Raw genomic sequence first — 19728 nt, forward strand, 5'->3', positions numbered from 1 at the left:
TGGAAAATGGATGTGTTATGGGGTACATGATTGATGGTTCCATTCAAACTCAGAAGAACTTGCAAATATGTGTGGTGGCCAAAGATAGACATGGATGTTAAAAAAAAGTCTATAATGAGTGTGAAATCTGCCAGTTGGAACAGCGTAGTGGGAGTTCCCGGGTGAGTGTTGGAAAAGGTTACATATAGACTGTGTTGGACCATTTCTGAATATTATGTTCATGATCCTAGTTGATGCACACTCTAAGTGGTTGGAAGTCTTTCGCATGTCTCAAATCACTTCACAAGCAACCATTACTAGGTTAAAAAGAGTGTTTGCAGCAAATGGATTACCAGAGCAAATTGTAACCAACAATGCAACCACCTTCACATCTGATTTGTACACACAACCAGTGCACCCAGACATCCAGCTACAAATGGAATGGCAGAGAGATATGTCCAAACATTCAAAATTGTCATTTAAAAACTGGCTGGTGAAAAAATGTGTATTGAAGCAAGATTTCTTATTGCATTATCATACAACACCCAACAGTACCACTGTTCAAATCCAATATGATCATCAAGCAATGGAAAGATCAATCCATGTTGACGAAGTTGCAGTGTACCTACGCAGTACTATGGGATGAGATCCAAAGTGGCTTTGAGGGGTGGAAAAGCAACAAACTTATAAAATACAAGACTAGGCATCTGACACTGTGCATCGATGGTATGGGGACCAGATGAGACCACGATTCTCTTCAGGTAGCCCACTTCAGCATACTGAACCTCCAGACTCTGAAGTCCAATAGGATTGAAGCATTCAAAACGGACCATTAATTTACCCCAACATTACAGAGACTGAGTGTTATAAAAAAGACAGATTAATACTGTAACAGTCTGTACATTTATTATTGACAGTGTTGTTGATGTTATGTTTAAAGTAAATGTCATATGTTTTGTTAGTGTTGTTTAAGCTGAAAGGGGGAGTAAATGAGATGTATTAGTTTAAGGGTCGTTTGATGGATACACATGGGTTGCCATCGCAATGTATCAGCATTTAAGCGATATGACCATGTGCTGTTGATCATGTTTAACTGTCACTGTGAAGTTTAAGTAAAGAGCATGGCAAATGGCTTGTGGTGTGTCCGCCTCATTGATATACTGTGTTTTAATGTTGTATTTTACTTGTTATACTCTACTAATTGAGACCTTTGCAAGGACATTTGTAACATGAAGATCTGATCTTTTTCATCTTTTGATGTTTTTACCAATTCTGAATATGATTGTTGTGACAGAACTGACCCGCACCAGTTTAAAGAGGTTAAAGTCTAGTGTGACTGCACCCAAGTGCATTTTTTTCTTCATAATCAATTACCTTTGCAGCTACGCCCATCTTGTGTCTCAATGTAACCAACAGGACAAGTGCATCGATGGCCACCAGGAGTGTTAACACATGAGTGTAAACACAAACGGCCGGCCTGACCATTGTGGAACAATTTACACTCATCAATGTCTGAAAAACATCATTCACACACAAAAACAGATGAAAAGAACACATCATTGCAAGTAAAAATAAGTTCTGTCTCATGCTGAAAATACCAATATAGCTGCTCATCAGCATGTGTTGTGATTCTGATAATAGTGTGCTGGTAATTTGTGTCCAGAAGGTGTAACATATGGGACCTCCCTAGTGGCCAATAAGGGTTGCTAGTCATGTTTTATGTCATTCTTTTCTTTTGAAGTTTAGTTTTGGTTTCTTGTCTTGTCTTGTTTCCTGTTCCTGTTTTCTCCTTGTCTTGATTGTGCTGAGCTGTGTCCTGTTAACCTTGTTAGTCCTTGTGTATATAATGCTGCGTTCCATTCAACTTGGATGTGGGATATTCCTACTTGATATCTTTGATCGCCAGCGATAAAGGCATTCCATTGCCATCTGCTTGGAAAATGACGTGTAAGGAAACAAATCTTTAACACTCCCGTTTCCTTCAAAGCCTTTCTGATAGGGAAACCTACAAGGTTAGCATAGATTAGCGTAATGCGGCCATTCCATAGGCATTCTGTGGCGGTACACTGGCAAGGAGACAAGAGGCCGTTCGTTATGAATGGATGTCTATGGAGGAGATGTTTCACAACGCTGAATAAACAGCTTTTTATGAAGCTTCATCTTCAACATGTTTTACACTAAACAAACCTTTTGGAATGAAATATGTGTGGAGTTTATGTGATAAAATTGCTGTTTTATAAGAGAAGTCACGGACGATTTTACGACCAAAAGGTGTCAGTTTATGGCTCTTTCCATTAATTTGTGTAGCATCAGCAAACTGTTAAAATGCTTGTTGACCGTTACAGTCATAATGCTCTTTCCAGTGATAGAACCACAAAGGTTGTTATCTCAGTACTGTAAGATCTCTGGTTAGTTTAGCAGGGGTTTGACTGTCACCAGAGATGTCTCCTAGCAACCCAATTGATAAACAATGCTGCAACGCTAGCATTTTTGCTACAGGTGTATGATTATGAAAAAGAGAGTATAATTTACCATATTTTATAAACCTGTTTCTGCAGGAGTTTTTAAACAAGTTTCAAATTCCATATAATGTAGGAACTTTGACTCATCAATATTATTTAAAGGGCACCTATTATTGAATTTTGAAAATTACCTTTCATGTAGTGTGTAACATAGATTTAAGTGAACAAAAACATCCTGCAAAGTTTTATATATGAAAGTTCACCGTAAAAAAAGTTATTGTCTCTCAAAAGTAGGAGTCGACTCTTGAGTCAATTTAATGAATCGTTTTTCCAATGAGTCATTTTCCTTTTCGTTGTGACGTCAAGATGAAAAATTATCAAATTGGCCGCGCCCACTCATTGTGCGCGCAGACACCAGGGAAAACTTGAAAACATCATGTCGACAACAAGACGCTGTGTTCTGAAGTGCATATCAAAAGCGACCTTTTTTCCACTGCCCAGGGACGAGCATGTGAAGAATCAGTGGCTAGAGTTTATATGTACAACTATACCACACAAGTATAGCCCGAACCTTGTGCTGTGTTCGCGTCATTTTAATGACGATTGCTTTACGAACGTGAATGCTTTCAAGTGTGGATTCGCGAGCCGGTTGATACTGAAGGAAGGTTCAGTACCAAGTTTATTTGGATCAGCTTCCTCCTCCGAATCACAACCTGTAAGTATTATTAATAATTGTTGCTTTTATGTGTTTTTTAGCATGTTAATAAGTATGTGTGTGTGTTGTGTAAGTTACACTCAGCGCAGCTTCTAGGTCTCCAATGTCAATTTTTTTGAAATATGTGAAATGTTTGTGGATGTTATTGGAGTTGTCATAAAGAATAGAGCAATAACTTGTAGTAATGCAGTGCTTTACCAATATGTTTATGCGTTGGGCTAACGCAAACAATAACTGATTGGGTGTTTACCACCGAACTTTGGGCTATGATCGCTAACATAAATCAACTCAAATTCCTTCTCTGATTTTGATTTTTTTTACTACAAAGCGGTGATGGGCATTCCGTTTCTTACAATCTCTGCACAGAGTATACCAATCACAACTGACTGGGTCATCTGACCAATCACCGCAGATTAGCGTCACGCAAAGGAGGGGTTTGGAAAAATGAGTCGTTGAACGAATCATTTGGGAGTCGGTGAGCAAATCAGGTAAACATAAATGCATATTATAAGACAACAAAAGTGTTTTTTGTCATTGCATGCATGTAAAACTGTTGTTGGGGACTCCCATAACAATATTAGGAACATTTTAAATGCCATAATAGGTGCCCTTTAATAAAAGTGAATGTTTTCACTTACTTTGTATATCTCCCTGGGTGCCGTCATGTTTGTGTGACATCTCCGCGAAATGGGAGTTTAAATATTTGCCACAAGTTTCCAAGTTGTAATTCCGACTTCAAATGCCATTCCGTTGCACTTTTCCTAGTTGAAAAATCTGACTTTTCGAATTGAATGGAACCCCGCATAAGCCATCCTCTTTGCCTTTGTCCCTTGTCTAGTATTGTTAATGTGTAAGAGCTGTTTTAAAAGTCACAGTCAAGTCTTGCTTTATGTTCTGGTTTCTTGTTTTGTTTTGCATTCTTGTTTTTGTACTTAAACTTTTTTGTCACTTTGTTTACATTAAACTGCACTTAGGTTCACACCATCATCTTTGTCAGCTACTCCTGCCTGATTCTGTGTTACAGAAGGGAACCCTCTGGCTGGAAAAACCTCACAAGAGTTGCATGCAACATTCATATAATGTGTTTATTGGGAGTCCCACAGAAACCTTTCCCCTAACCCTAACCTTATTATCAGGAAATGCGGCTCTAACAAGACTTTCCTAGCCCGATGTTTCCCTTCTAGACACAACTTTACTGTTTGAGACTCACAAGACTCAAATCTGTCTTAGAAAAAAGCTGCTTCATTCAACAAATGGTGCACATTCATCAGCACTTCCATGTTGACATCATATGACTAGCCGAATATTACTTGATTTATCACTATTATCCCCTCTAATTTCGTGCTTTTACTCGTGAAATAAATAAACCATGGCTGACTGCAAAAAGTTTGCATTTTTATAATTATATTGGTAAGAGAGAACCTCTGTTTTTATATGATACTGCATCTATGCAGGTAGGTGTCATAAAAGCTAATTTTATGGAAAGCAACTTTAACTAGCTTAACCAACAAGACTTGCTGGTTGACCAGCTATGCTTTGCTGGTGAACCACATTGTTATACTGGTCCAACACCATTACCAACCCACACATCAGCCTGGATAAGCATGCACATTTTTGGTCTTTTCAGCAGAGTCTCAAATCATGAATGGTAAGATTTAATGGTGAAATAAGAGTGTTTTGGTGACCGTGAACACTAGAAAACCTCACCCGTGCAGATGCTGTTATCACGTCCTGAGATGGTGTAGCCCGGCTCACAGGTGCAGAGGGTGGTACCCTGCACCTGGCTACATTTAGACTTCAAGGTGAAAGCAGACTGAGTCAAAGGAAAGGAGGAGGTGGACACAGCTCCAGTGCTGGCAGAGGATGTGTTGGTTATAGAAACAAAAACTGCAGAAAACAATCAGATGGAACACAATTTCCCCATCTGTCGCTCACTTCGTCATTGTGTCGAAGAAGCGACACTAAGGGGTCTCTCTTGAGAGCCTCGCACATCTCTGAACTTGAGAAAAGGCCAGTGAGAAAATGGCAGACAGAATTTGCATCTCCTGCCCCCAGACATACGGGTATAAAGGGAGGGAAATGCATCTGTCCATACAGATTTTTCCTTTGGAGCCGAGCGGTTGTGTGATCAGCTGTATTCACTGACTGTTCCATTCATCTCTACAGAGTGTATGCAGCTGGATCTACGGAGCATATCAGCGGCTTTCTCCTTCTCTGCACAATAGTGCAGCTTTGCCCCTGGGCGCTTCGACAAAGAGAATATCAAATCAATCAAATCACTTTATTGTCACAAGTGTGGAGTATGCTCAAGATGGTGCCGAGTATGGCTGCTGCGTCGTGGGCTCCGTCAAAACACTGCAGTTTATTGTTTGTTTTGTTTACAGTTTTGTGTTTTTTTGTCTTGGATGTTGTCTGCCTTATTGTGTACGACAGACAAACGCTTTTGGACATTGGTTCGGCAATTACACACCGAAAACCGGACTTCAAATTCCTCAACACCGACCCGCTGTTTACAAACACGCCAGCGGAACCCTTTGTCTGGGCTGCCCGACCGCGTAAACGCAGAAGGAAAAGGGGAAAAAGAGCCGGCGTTCTCATCAGAGTAAGATGTCATGCAAATCGACCCCCACTACCCAGTATACTACTGGCAAATATTCAGTCTCTGGACAACAAGCTCTGCAAGCTGAGAGCGCGGATCTCTTTCCAACGAGAGATGAGAGACTGCTGCGTTATATGCCTTACAGAAACCTGGCTGGCTGCGGAGATTCCAGACTCGGCCGTCGAACCCCCGGGGTTCCCCGTGCACCGAGCTGACAGACCGAAACATCTCTCAGGTAAAAGCAGAGTTGGTGGTGTATGTTTTATGATCAACAAATCATGGTGTGATCAGAGGAACGTACATTTATCAAGTCTTTCCGCTCTCCTGATCTGGAATATCTCATGCTTCTGTGTCGACCATTCTGGCTACCGAGGGAATTCACAGCGGTCATTATCACAGCTGTGTACATCCCCCCACAAGCTGACACAGACCGGGCACTCAGGGAACTGTATGGGTGTATAAGTGAGCAGGAAACCACGCACCCTGAGGCTGCGTTCACTGTTACCGGGGACTTCAACAAAGCAAATTTTAAAACAATAGCACCAAAATACCACCAACATATCAGCTTCAACACACGAGGAGGCCGGGTCTTGGACCACTGTTATTCTCCTTTCCGGGATTGCTACAAATCCCTCCCCTGCCAACCATTTGGCAAATCGGACCACTCTTCCGTTCTGCTTCTGCCCGCTTACAGGCAGAAACTGAACCGGGAAGCACCCACCCTCAGAACGATCCAGTGCTGGTCGGACCAATCAGACTTTGCGCTACAACACTGTTTTGATCACGCGGACTGGGAGATGTTTCGGTCCGCCTCTGATGATGACATCGAGGTTTACACTGATAGCGTAACGTGTTTCATCAGGAAGTGCGTAGAGGATGTTGTTCCGACCAAAACAATACGGATCTACCCCAACCAGAAACCATGGGTTAACGGCAATGTTCGCTCGGCACTTAGTGCACGGACCTCTGCTTTTAATCCCGGGAACGCGGAGGAGCGTAAACAAGCCAGTTATGCCCTCCACAACTCTAGCAGTGCAGCCAAACTAAATTGAAGGTCAGTTCAACACCACAGACTCTAGAAGTACGTGGCAGGGAATTAACATCATCACGGACTATAAACGGAATAAAAACTCTGCCATGAACACCGCAGCCTCTCTCCCGGATGAGCTTAATACATTTTATGCTCGTTTCGAGGACAATAACACCGCCCTCGCAGAGAGAGTATTCGCGGCTGACGCTACAGAGGATGGTTCACTCTCCGTCTCTGTTGCGGATGTAACCCGATCCTTCCGACGGGTGAACATCCGTAAAGCCGCGGGTCCAGACGGCATTCCGCGTCATCAGAACGAGCACGAACCAACTGGCTGGTGTTTTTACGGACATTTTCAACCTGTCCCTCTCCCTGTCTGTAGTCCCCACATGCTTTAAAACATCAACCATTGTGCCTGTACCGAAGCAAGCCAAAATCACTTGCTTAAATGACTGGTTGCTCTGACCCCCATCATCAGAAAATGCTTTAAGAGGTTAATCAGAGATTACATCTGCTCTGTTCTGCCCCCTCTTTGGACCCATTGCAGTTTGCCTACCGCAACAACCGCTCCACTGATGATGCCATTGCATCTACAATACACACTGCTCTCTCCCATCTGGAAAAAAGGAACGCATATGTGAGAATGTTGTTTGTAGACTACAGCTCAGCATTCAACACCATAGTGCCCTCCAAGCTTGATGAGAAACTCCGGGCTCTGGGCTTAAACAGCTCGCTGTGCAGCTGGATCCTGGATTTCCTGTCAGGTAGACGTCAGGTGGTTAGAATGGGCAGCAACATCTCCTCATCACTGACCCTCAACACTGGAGCCTCGCAGGGCTGTGTTCTCAGCCCACTCCTGTATTCACTGTACACACATGACTGTGTGGCAACACATAGCTCCAATGCCATCATTAAGTTTGCTGACGATACGACGGTGGTAGGTCTGATCACTGACAATGATGAAACAGCCTACAGAGAGGAGGTGCACACTCTGACACGCTGGTGTCAGGAGCACAACCTCTCCCTCAATGTCAGTAAGACCAAGGAGCTTGTAGTGGACTTCAGAAGGAAAGACAGAGAACACAGCCCCATCACCATTAATGGAGCACCAGTGGAGAGAGTCAGCAGTTTCAAGTTCCTCGGTGTCCACATCACCGAGGAACTCACATGGTCCGTCCACACTGAGGCCGTTGTGAAGAAGGCTCACCAGCGCCTCTTCTTCCTGAGACGGCTGAGGAAGTTTGGAATGAACCACCATATCCTCACACGGTTCTACACCAGCACTGTAGAGAGCATCCTGACTGGCTGCATCACCGCCTGGTACGGCAATAGCACTGCCCACAACCGCAAATACCTGCAAAGGGTGGTGCGAACTGCCAGAAACATCATCGGAGGTGAGCTTTCCTCCCTCCAGGACATCTATAACAGGCGGTGGAAAAAAGCTTGGAGGATCATCAGAGACTCCAGCCACCCGAGTCATGGGCTGCTCTCACTGCTTCCATCAGGCAGGCGGTATCGCAGCATCAGGACCCGCACCAGCCGGCTACATGATAGCTTCTTCCCCCAAGCAATCAGACTTTTAAACAATTGATCTATCAGGATCAATAATTAGCACTGTACTTTATTAATCTATAATCTCACACTGGACTGTCAAATATATTCTCCCCAATTCAACTACTGTATATATATTTTATATACCCTCACCCATATTTTTTTATTTTTATTGTATGCATATTCAATATTGTGTGTATTGTTTACTGTACATTGTATATTGTGTTGTGTAAGTATGTTGTTTATTGTAAATGGTACTGCTATGTTATTTGGAACTGCACACAAGACTTTTCCCTAAAAAGAGTTCATTTTCCCTAAAAAGAGTTTATCTTCCCTAAAAAGAGTTTATTTTCTCTAAAAGAGCAATACACAGCTGGCGTTGAACGTCCTTTTCAGGATGCATCTTTTTAAAGATGTCTTTCCGCCCCTGTGTAGTTCTTGGATGCGGTCGAATTTCTCTCGGCTTCTGATGGTCATAAGTGCTGCCTCGCGTGCCTGGGCTGCGATCACACGCAGGCAGCATTTTATGAATGATTCATGTTCTCACTGCAAGAACATAGCCATAGCTCAAAGCTGTCTCTGCCCTGCATGCCATGGCCCCATTGCAATCCACCAGGCCAAGGCACTTGAAGATCAGCACTTGGGTAATCCTGATCCTGATGTGCTGCAGGAACTGCGCTCGATGACCAATCACGCCCCCCGGGGCCACGAAGGTCACAGCGCCGGCACTCGGATGGGCGATGGCCACCCTCGTGGTCCAGGAGCGTCATCTATGGCTGGACCTGGTCGAGATACGTGAGGTAGACAAAGCACGCTTTCTCAACGCCCCCAACTCCCAGCTCCGTTGACGACTTTGCCTAGCAGTTCTCAGCGGTGAATAAACGGACAGAGGCCATTCCCACATCATGCCCCACCTGGCCCTCAAATACCATCCTCACAGCAACTCAGTGCCACACTTCAGCAGTCCCGGCTCCCCGGACTCTGACCCCCTGCCTCTGGACCCACGACGGCTGTCCCCCGGCTGGCCGGTTCTTACGAGTCCAGAGAACACCTACACAGGACCTCCTCCTCAGTCACTAACCAGCCCCTTGTCGGGTGTGCGGAGGTAGGTAAGTGCTTTGAGTCTTCTCTCAGCACCAGTGCCTCGGAATGCGCTTTTGCCTCCCGACGCCACACTACCTGCCCCGCACCACTGCGAAGCCTCGCCAGGTACGTTGAAAACGATCATCCCCTTAGTACCCCTCGCACTGAGCTTGGATGTGTGGCTTTCACTTCCCAACCCATCGTGCTAGTTGGCCACAACCATCCGACTTGGCTACATGATTCAGTTTGCCAGGCCCCCTGCCCCCTTTCGGTGGCGTTCGCTTTACCTCGGTGCATTGCAAAGACGCCAACACCCTGCGTGCGGAGATCGCGACCCTTCTACTCAAAGACGCGATAGAGCTTGTCCCTCCAGCTGAGATGAAGAATGGTTTCTACAGCCCTTACTTCATCGTACCTAAGAAAGGCGGCGACATACGTCCGATATTGGACCGGTCAAGATACATTCTAACTTGCGTCCGGCATCAAGATTGGTTAGCAGCGGTAGACCTGAATGACGCGTTCTTTCACGTCTCTATCTTGAGATATGTCTCTCTTCGACGGCCAAGTGTATCAGTACTAGGTCCTCCAGTCTCAATGACAGAGCGCCTCACCAACGAGCGCATGCAGTCAGTGCTGAAATGCCTCATCAAAAGCCAGGCACAGCGGTTCCTATAAAAATAATTCCAGAGGCTCCTGGGAAAGCACGACTTGCTTATCAGATTCCTTAGAGGCACCCGGAGGCTGAATCCTTCCCAGCCAAGCCTGTTCCCCTCCTGGGATCTCGGGCCATCAGAGATCCCCCTTCGAGCCACTTGACTCAGTTGAGCACGAGGTCCTCTCCTTGAAGGCGGCCCTCCTGATCGTGCTCGCCTCCATCAAGAGGGTTGGGGACCTGCAAGTGTTCTCTTTCAGCGACACCGGCCTGGAGTTCAGTGCGGCAGACACCCATGTCGTCCTAAGACCGTGACCGGGCTACGTGCCCAAGATTCCTATGACCCCTTCAGGGATCAAGTAGTGAACCTGCAAGTGAAGCTCCCCCGGGAGGAGGCAGACCCAGCCTTTTCGTCGCTGTGTCTGGTGCGTGCTTTGCGTACTTATGTGGACCGCACGGAGAGCTTTAAATGTTCTGAGCAGCTCTTTGTCTGCTTTGATGGACAACAGAAAGGGAACGCTTTCTCCAAACAGAGGCTTTCACACCCAGGTCATGCCCGGCCTCTTACGGGTTCGAGCATACTCGACGTGAAGTGTGGCATCCTCATGGGCACTGGCCAATGGTAACTCCCTAGCAGACATATACAGAGCAGCGGGCTGAGCGACACCCAATACCTTTATGAGATATTACAATCTCAGGGCTGAGTCGGTCTCGTCCCGTGTTTTCTCATGTCCGAGCCGGTAGAACTCGGTAGCGCGGAACAACTGACCGGGTGTACTGCTTGCACCTAGCGCCTTTCCCCTCCACTGAGGCAATCATGTGCACTCTTATCCCAGGAGATCCCACTATCTCGGCTCCCTGGATGACTCCTCCCTAGCCCTCTGGTCCACAAATTCAGCAGCGGAATTCCCCGACCAGATCCACAACGGGAACTAAAACTACTCTGTACTGGAATAGGAGCTCCACAGGACGGGCCCTTGTGTGGTTTAATCCCCCTGTGTGTATTTTCTATGGTACGGTCCCCCTACTCACATCTCCCTTGGGTAGTCACCGCTGTCCCCCGGTCGCCGTGTTTGTAGCAACTCCTCCCTCGCAGCAGGTAGGATCCACCACCGCGCCATTTCCACATGTGGCCTGAAAACCCATGTGATGTATTCCGCCACTCATTACCTCCCCCCAGCCTGGGCAGGTGGTGGTCTCTGCGTGGTATTCCCCCTGAAAGAATAGGAGTTGGAAAAGAATGCCTTCCCTGATGCATGTGATAGTGTTAAGATGGCTACCATGCTTGGCACATTGCCTTGTTCCCCCCTTGCTGGTGCTGGGAACATAAAAGGTTTTTTTGGGCGTTGGGGAAGGGTACGTGCGGTCTGGCGCGGCCTGTCGCTTTGGCACGCAACTACCTGCCCGCACCTGCGTCAGCAGCGCACATTTACGGTTCAGCACATGACGTGATTAAATATGGACCCCTATTGTCGCTTCTTCGACACAACGTCGAAGTGAGTGACAGACGGAGAAAATCTAGGTTACTATTGTAACCTCCGTTCCCTGATGGAGGGAACAAGACATTGTGTCCTCCCGGCCACGATGCTGAACCGAGCCACTGTTATGGCCGAACCTCATTCTTAGCTTGTCAGGGCAAAAACCTGAATGGACAGATGCATTTCCCTCTCTTTATAACAACACCACCGTATATCCGGGGCGGGACATGCAAGTTCTGTCTGCCAATATATCATTGGCCTTTTCTCAAGTTCAGAGATGCACGAGGCTCTCAAGAGAGACCCCTAGTGTCACTTCTTCGACACAACATCTTGTTCCCTCCATCAGGGAACGGAGGTTACAATAGTAACCTAGACTTTCTTCACTGTAGGGGCCGTTCTTAGATTTCATCCTTAAACCTGGAGTCTGAGCAAGCATATGCGGCTGCGTGCCCGTTGCACACGGTGCTCCAACCCTGTTTGGAGGCATCTGTTGTGACCAGAATGTGTCAGGGTGCCATTCATTGTGGTTAATAGATTAACCTGTACTGTTAGGGCAGAGGAGAACTTCTGCAAATCATGTTACAGTAAAAGCATCTTACTTTCACAAACACTTTGAAATTACCTGTTGTAGCTCATAATTAGTTTTTGTTTAGAAAGATAAGTAGACCTAAATAAGTGTCCACTTTTTTTCTTTTTTTATCTAGGCTGTTGTTTATTTTATCTTGTGTGAATACATTGTTTTCACATGTTTCAATGTAATTTGAGTTTATAAATGTTGTCAAATGAAAATTTGTCTCTGTCCATTTGTGATTGCATGTAAATCAGGAACGGGGACACAATAGATAATTGGAATGTATGTGTTATGTATGACCTTGTCTTGTTTTACCGTTGCCCCTTTGTTTTCCATTTTTGTCCCTTTTGTTATTCCATAGTTTTGACTGTTGTCCCTTTTGTAGCTCCACAGTCTTGTTAGCGTTCGTGTTTTCTGTCATTGTTTTCACCTGTCCTCATTAGTTTGCCATTTGCTTCTGTTATCATCTTGTTATCTTGTTTTGAGTTCTGTTTGTTCATTGGCCCCTTTGTCCCTTGTTCATTTATTTATACCCCGGTTTTTGGTTCAGTCCTTGTCTATTGTTGAATGTTTGTGAATGTAGTTAGCCTGGTCTGTGTTCCCTGCCCGAGTTCTCTGTTCTTGTTTGTTTCCCCATTGAGGGCTTTTCTTTGTATTTTGTTAGTAATAAAGTAAGCTGCATTTGGATCCTCAACCTTCGTCTGCCTTCATTGCCTTACATTCGTGACAGTATGTCTGAGATTTGTATGCAGAGGCAAAGCCGTGTGCTACCACTCCTCTACCAGGATCTAGCACTGACTAAAGGGAATGATAATTCATTATAAAAATACATTAAAAAGGTTTTTAAATGGAGCTGAATTGTTTGCTACAGTCAATGTTTAAAACTTTTTCAGTAAACATTAAGTGAGATGACATAATCACAGATTATTTATAGGGGCTAAGACGATCGCTGAAGAGCTGAATTACTGGGGCCATAAAAATAGTCCAAATGATTAAATTTCATGTTTTGAAGTTGTATGATAGATTTGCAAACTGCAAATCTATCAGAAGCTGCAAACTGTTTTTCAGAGGTATAACACAGCAGCTTAGAGATTTTCTAAATGTTATAGACTATAGACATTTGGAATCATAATATTTCTGAGCTGGTGTAAGTACATAGGCTGCTCTGTCAGCACACTATTCATTGTTTTCTTGGTGGGATGTTGATGGGTTTAAGCTTGTTAGAGTTTTTGTTAATCGCTTTGGTACTATTATTGCAAGTATGTGGTAAACCCTCATAACTGTTAGTACAAAACTCAAAGCAGATAATAAAAAAGGCTGTTATTACAAATATGTTAAATTGACTAAGTACAACACATAAAATGACACTGTAACTTTTTCACCACACCTAATCAATGTGTCATCAAAGAAGTACCTTTCATATGAAGTGATTGTCTTTCACAATCCAATGCCCACAATACTTTTGATGTGCTTCTCTTCTGATTTGTGTTAATACATTTGACCAACACTTAATCCAACTGCTCTTAATGGTTAATCACTGAACCATTTGGTAAACCTATAGATTTGAAATTGGTTTGTCAGCTATATACAGTATATGGATTTTGAGAACTACACAAATAAAATGTGTGTTTGTATGAATATCTAAATTACATGTAACCACACTGTGGCGCAATGATCCTCGTCTTTGTCACCCCGCCTCTTAGGACCGCCCTTCAGCCAGGCTTACGACGGGAGAGTGAGACGAGGTATATAATAAATAAACGTTGTTTAGTCAGTGGTGAATGCAGCACACCTGATGGGAATAATGGTTCATCACCACTGTCTTTAAATCGCAGAGTGCACCTCTTCTCAGGGAGCCGACTTCAAATCTCCACATGTGCACACACTGGCATTCTCGCATGCCCAACACCAGAGCTGGGAGGGTTCGGAGCTGGACGACATGGTGTGCTGCCAGACCCATTCCTCAGACCCCCGGACGTGTTATGAGTTGCCTGGGGTGAAGCGCTCAGGATGCCGAGCCGCCTTCCCCTCACGCTTGCCGCGGGCCTGGGAAGACAGGCTGCCAGTGACGCCACCACCCCTTGCGCCGTGTACCTTCGAGGGGAGCGTGAGTGGCCGATTGAATCACCTGGACCTTCCTATGGACACTACCCTGCCCTTTCACGGAGCTCCATTCTCTGTGAGGAGGCCAGATCCCCCTTTATTATGAACACTATTCCCCCTTGGACACTTTATTACCCCTTTTAGAAATTTTCCTTTTACTATTATTTCCAATTAATGCCTCTCCGAGGCTTGACACCACACCCACTGTGTCTGTCTCTTGCTCACCCTGCCACAGTGGTGGAGAATTCAGGCACTTTTGTGGGCAGAGATGGCACAATTGGGCACCAACAGTGATGTCACTCTTCCTCTCATTTGCAGGTTAGATGGAAAGCCTGGAGTGGGATGGAGAAGACACTAGGACGGCCTCCCAGCTACAGAAAAGGGTAAGTGTCACTTAATAAGCATTTACACTGTGGCTGGCTGAGGCTGTCATATTAATTAATATTTTTTCTCTGTTTCCACTTGAGAGGAGGAGGTGGTCTGGAAAGGTATCCCCTATACATCAATTCTGACTGTAGGGCCTGGTTGAGGATGTTGCATTCTTGGGAATGGGGGCTCTGGACTCCATGATTGGATAGGAGCGTGGGAGGAGGTGCCGACGGGGTGATGCTTGGGGGGCAGGAAAATGTGGCAGAATGATCTGTTCCTCTGGCTCGTCATCATCTCCCCACCTCTTAGGGCTGCCCTTCAGCCAGGCTCACAACAGGAGTTGGGCGGGAGAGCGAGAAGAGTTGCATAATTGTTAAGCCTCATTTAGCCAGCGGTGAATGAAGCACACCTGATGGGAATAATGCTTCATCACTGCACACACTGGCATCCTCATATACCCAGGACCAGAGCTGGGAGGTTTCGGAGCAAGACAAGATGGTGTGCTGCCAGACCCTTTCCTCGGACCCCCAGACGTGTTATGAGTCACCAGTGGTGAAGCTCTCACGTTGCTGCCGATGGGCCGCAGCCGCCTTCCCCTCACCGATTCACCCAGCTCGTGCCAGGGCCTTCCTTTGGACACTACCCCACCCTTTCACGGAGCCCCGTTCACTGCGAGGATGCCAGATTCCCCCTTTATAATGAACACTATTTCCCCTTGGAGATTTCATTACCCCTTTTGGACGTTTTATAATTTATTTCCAATAAATGCCTCTCTCTTTACGCCTCACCCACTGTGTCTGTTTCTTGCTCACCCTGCCACACGCACATTATGAATACTCCTTATTGCTAATTGATTTCACATAGTGATAACCACAATTGGTTAACATATACTGTAAAAGGAGGGGTGTAAACACTGGCAATTTCTTTCAACATGGAGCAGGATATACAGCAAGGATTAGGAAGAGCTCATGGACAAGGGATCTGTCAGAGAGTTGGGCATGGGCACTAACAGAGAGGTCAGAGACGTGTGCATGGGGCCTGTCGAAGGGTTGGTTGTCAGAGAGATGGAGGTAGAACTATATGAAGATACTATATGTCTATAATGAAGTTTGGGCCATCATCGTAGATCATGTGGTGAACTGAGGCCTTACTATGGCTGCCTGATTAGTTGATCCAAATTTAAAAAGATCAACTGTCAATTCTATCATACAAACTTTTTGCCAAGAAAACTGGTAAATCTGGAGGATATATACTATGCTTTACCATTACATTTACAGTAAATTGTAATGCATGTGAATTCATAAAACATGTTACAATTTTATTACAATTTGATCTGTTGACAGTATACTCTGTTCTATGCTTAGAATTGACAGAAAACCCCATAGTGGTGGCCGTGGCCATGTGCTGACCAGCCAGCAGGAATGGGCAGTAGTGGAAATGTTGAGGGCCAGAACAATGACACCTTTGCCAATGTGGCATCCATCAGCCTTCCAACAGTAGCAGACCTTTTGAAGAGGCACCAGGTATCAATGAAACACATTTACCTGGTGCCTTTTGAGAGAAACAATGACTAGGTAAAACAACTGAGGGCTGAGTATGTTCAGGTACAGCACTATATACTGTATTACTATTTGATGCATCATCTACTTCATATATATATTGGAACTACACTGTAAAAATAACTAAACAAAATATATTTGAATATATTTTGAAATTTATGAGGAAATATATATATATATATATATATATATATATATATATATCAAATATATATATATATATATCAAATATATGAGGAAATGGAGGTGGAAGGTCTATGATCCTCTTGAGCGCACCACCCTCCTTCAGGCCATAGATGAGGCATGTGATGACATCAGTGTAGACCAATGTCAAGCTTGGATTTGCCATGCCAAAAGGTTTTTCCCAAGGTGCATGAAAAATAATGTCATTCATTGTGATGTGGATGAGAATCTATGGCAAATGATCAAGACAGGCTTGATCTAAATGAAAGTAATGTGAGCTAAATGTTATGTTTTGTTTTCATTTAGTTCATTTGTTTTATTTAACTGTGTACATTTGTTTATAGAGAGTATACCTATGTTACAAGTATATCTGAAAAGAACAATTTGCCCAAATGATTGTAGAGGATGTCTTCATTGATCACAACTTGATAACACATAGGATAGATATTATGGAAATTATAGAGTCTGTAAATGTTGGGTAATGTAAGTGTATTGCCTGATTTGAAAACTGTGGAATCTGTCTTTTACAGTACTGTAGCATATTACTCTACTTCTAAGGGTGATTTGAAACATGTATCTTGCATTGTTTGTTATTGATTCACTGGTGGTTAATGACTAAAATGAAAAGATATCATTATGTTGTGTTTTGGTGATTAAACCATATGTTCTCATGGCCTTTCACAAGAAACGTATATTTTTAATCAATGGTTGTGTAGTGAGAGATGTTTGCAATCCAAATGAATGCACAATAGCAAGTTTTGAGTGAAAGACTGGCTGCATTACAAGTGTGATGAGTTTGGAGTTATGTACTAAGAGTTGTGATGTTTTACCACATACTTGCGATTATAGTACCAAAGCGATCAACAAAATCTGTAAATACGTTGCTGGAGTATAATTACAGCAGTGTATTCAGCTGTGAGAGGAAGTCAGTGTACCATCTTTAACTATGTTTATTTCATTTCTATACGTGTGTGTGTGTGTGTGTGTGTGTGTGTGTGTGTGTGTGTGTGTGTGTGTGTGCGCGCATTTGAAATAAAGTTGACCTCAAGACCAACCACTTCCAAAAGTAACATAGATTTGTGTGTAAGAGAATAATTAATAGAAGACTGACTGTACACAGATGTCATGAACAATGAGATAACAGACACACTATTTTATACTTTGGCAGGCTTAAGGATGCCTGGGAAAATGGCTTAAGGGCCATTCATAAGAAACACATTTTGTTTATATTTTCTATATAAACATGCATTAGAGGTCTTTAGCCATTGTGCTCTGCCCTGCTGTTGCTTTTGGTGGTTTGCTGGTCTTACCAATTCAGCTGGTCTCTCAGCCTGATGTCAGGCTGATGTTAAAATAATCTGACTAGTCAGTCTGCTGTTCTCCCAGCCTGACCGGCTTAAGTGCCCTAAAACCAATCTAATGGCACTTTTTCACAGCACATTATGGTTCGACTCGCCTCAACTCGACTCGCTTTTTTGAGCTTGCGTTTCCACTGCAGTTTAGTGCCATCTCAACGTGGGTGGGATTATAGGCTGATCGTCATAGTTGTGCCGCCTCTACTGCCGTGACATCATCTTAAACTCAACTCAAACTCACCAAAACAATAACACGACCGCTAGTTGTTAGCTTCTTGCTGATTGTGCTGCATAAAGCATTTGTTGCATGGTGATTTTACACAAGTGTAACAGTTAAATTGGCCTGGTTGTTTTAGAAGCATGTTTCCAGTAGCTGGTCAACTAAATAAAGTGAAGCTTTCAAGCAGAATATATAGTTATTGTAACAAAATGTACCATCCTCCGTCGTGGCTGAGTCCAGGGCACTCTCCCTCCCATTGCTCGCCGGTTTAGATAGCATTCATTTGGTTGATTTCACTTCCACTTTTCCTTGATGGTTCTGTAGTCACTTTAAAAAAAGTTTTTTACTGTTCCCTACACTGTTGGCAGGTCAGTGATAGCCGTGTGCGGCCAGCAGCTGAGACACTTCCTCAGAGACGTTTTCGTTTTGCTCATTGCTAAGGAGTGGACCGTCTGCACCTCATTTATTGCCCACGGGGTGGTTTTGCGCACAGCTATTTCTTTTTTCACAATTCGAAAGTCACGTGAACAAATTATACTGCTATCACTGTTATTGTTACTGTTACTGTCACTGTTACTAACTTTAAAACTAGCTGGTTGATGTCGCGTGTCGGAAATCCAGTGACGATTCTCCCTGACCAGTCAGTGATCTGCAGGATTTTGACGTCACATTTAGTATTGGCTCAGCTCGCTTGGAACCTCGACCGAGGTGGTACTAAAAAATTTATCAGGCACCAGGTACTATCCACAGTGGAAAACCCCCAAAAATCATCTAACCAAAACGGCTTAACCAGCTTGGCCAGACTGTAAGACTGCCTTACCATCTTAAGCTCCTTTTACAAGGTAGTACAATTTCACTCTCTATTAAGAACATTGGAGACAGTAAAAGTGCCTCAAAGAAAGCAAATTCAAACCAACATGTTGGTGTTGGAGACTGGCAGGTGGGTCCAGCCCAGCCACGGAGACAGACACAGCTGAATGCATTGACCTCATCAGTACAGGTTCCTCCATTAGCACAAGGTGAAGAAAGACACTCATTGATATCTGAGAGAGGAAAGAAAGTCAAAGAAATTTCAGAGCTCTAGAAGCAAACAAAAACAGTCAAATTAAAGGTGCTCTGAACTAGTGATTCACAAACCTGTCCTGAGGCCTGACTCGTAACCTAATTGAACAAACTCAAACAGTAGATTTCTTTCGGGCAAAACTAGACAGACCCAAACCATTTTCAGAGGTCTTAAGACTTGCTATAAACATTCTCCATCAACTAATCCTGATTTCATGATGAAACCTGAAACGTGTGCACATGAAAGACTGATGTATGCCACAAAAGCCAATTTAATGAAACATGGAGAGAGTCTGTTATTTACTCTGTAGAACATCAAGAGATCATTATGAAAAACTGAAATCAAAATAAAACCTTTAGGTTAAAAACCTTTACACAGCAAGGACAAACACCGCTGCTAATACATAAGCTTGAGATATCTGCTGGAATTTTTTTTTTTACTGAAATAGCTATGCTTAAAGGAATAGTTCACCTTAAAATGATCATTTCTGATACTGATAATTGTCTCATCATTTATTCACCCTTATACCATCTCAAACACATGTGACTTTATTTCTTCTAGGCGACACAAACCAAAAAATTGGGGTGTTGAACATGGGGAAAAATTACTATTATATTGGTCTTGGGTAATCCAATCATAAGTGGTCCAGACTGATTTCAGTGATTTCAGAAACAGTAGGCTGACATTTCTTGAGCCAAACTTGGTCTATGCTTACCGAAATTTGATACACTGCCCCATTGGCCAACTCGGAAAGTG

The 19728-nt window shown here is 44.0% G+C and overlaps 2 protein-coding genes across 4 annotated transcripts in view; one reads left to right on the plus strand and one right to left on the minus strand.

Annotated features, from left to right (window-relative positions):
- pdpr (pyruvate dehydrogenase phosphatase regulatory subunit) overlaps window positions 1-17622 on the plus strand; it is a 52325-nt gene extending 34703 nt beyond the window's left edge. The window contains exons 11-14 of one of the 2 annotated variants that reach the window (XM_052097394.1): window positions 13824-13865; window positions 13956-14299; window positions 14542-14606; window positions 14691-17622. The gene's annotated coding sequence lies outside the window, so the exon portion shown is untranslated. The remainder of the gene's footprint in view (window positions 1-13823; window positions 13866-13955; window positions 14300-14541; window positions 14607-14690) is intronic. The other variant, XM_052097395.1, reaches the window with a different exon arrangement.
- Window positions 1-19728, minus strand: part of LOC127623129 (fibulin-7) — a 44046-nt gene that overhangs the window by 13917 nt on the left and 10401 nt on the right. The window contains exons 4-6 of one of the 2 annotated variants that reach the window (XM_052097396.1): window positions 18827-18952; window positions 4864-5043; window positions 1354-1491 (exon numbers count right to left, since the gene is read on the minus strand). In XM_052097396.1, the coding sequence (XP_051953356.1) occupies window positions 1354-1491; window positions 4864-5043; window positions 18827-18952 (444 nt within the window). The remainder of the gene's footprint in view (window positions 1-1353; window positions 1492-4863; window positions 5044-18826; window positions 18953-19728) is intronic. The other variant, XM_052097397.1, reaches the window with a different exon arrangement.

This window comes from Xyrauchen texanus, chromosome 29, assembly GCF_025860055.1.
Source record: "Xyrauchen texanus isolate HMW12.3.18 chromosome 29, RBS_HiC_50CHRs, whole genome shotgun sequence".
NCBI lineage: Eukaryota > Metazoa > Chordata > Actinopteri > Cypriniformes > Catostomidae > Xyrauchen > Xyrauchen texanus.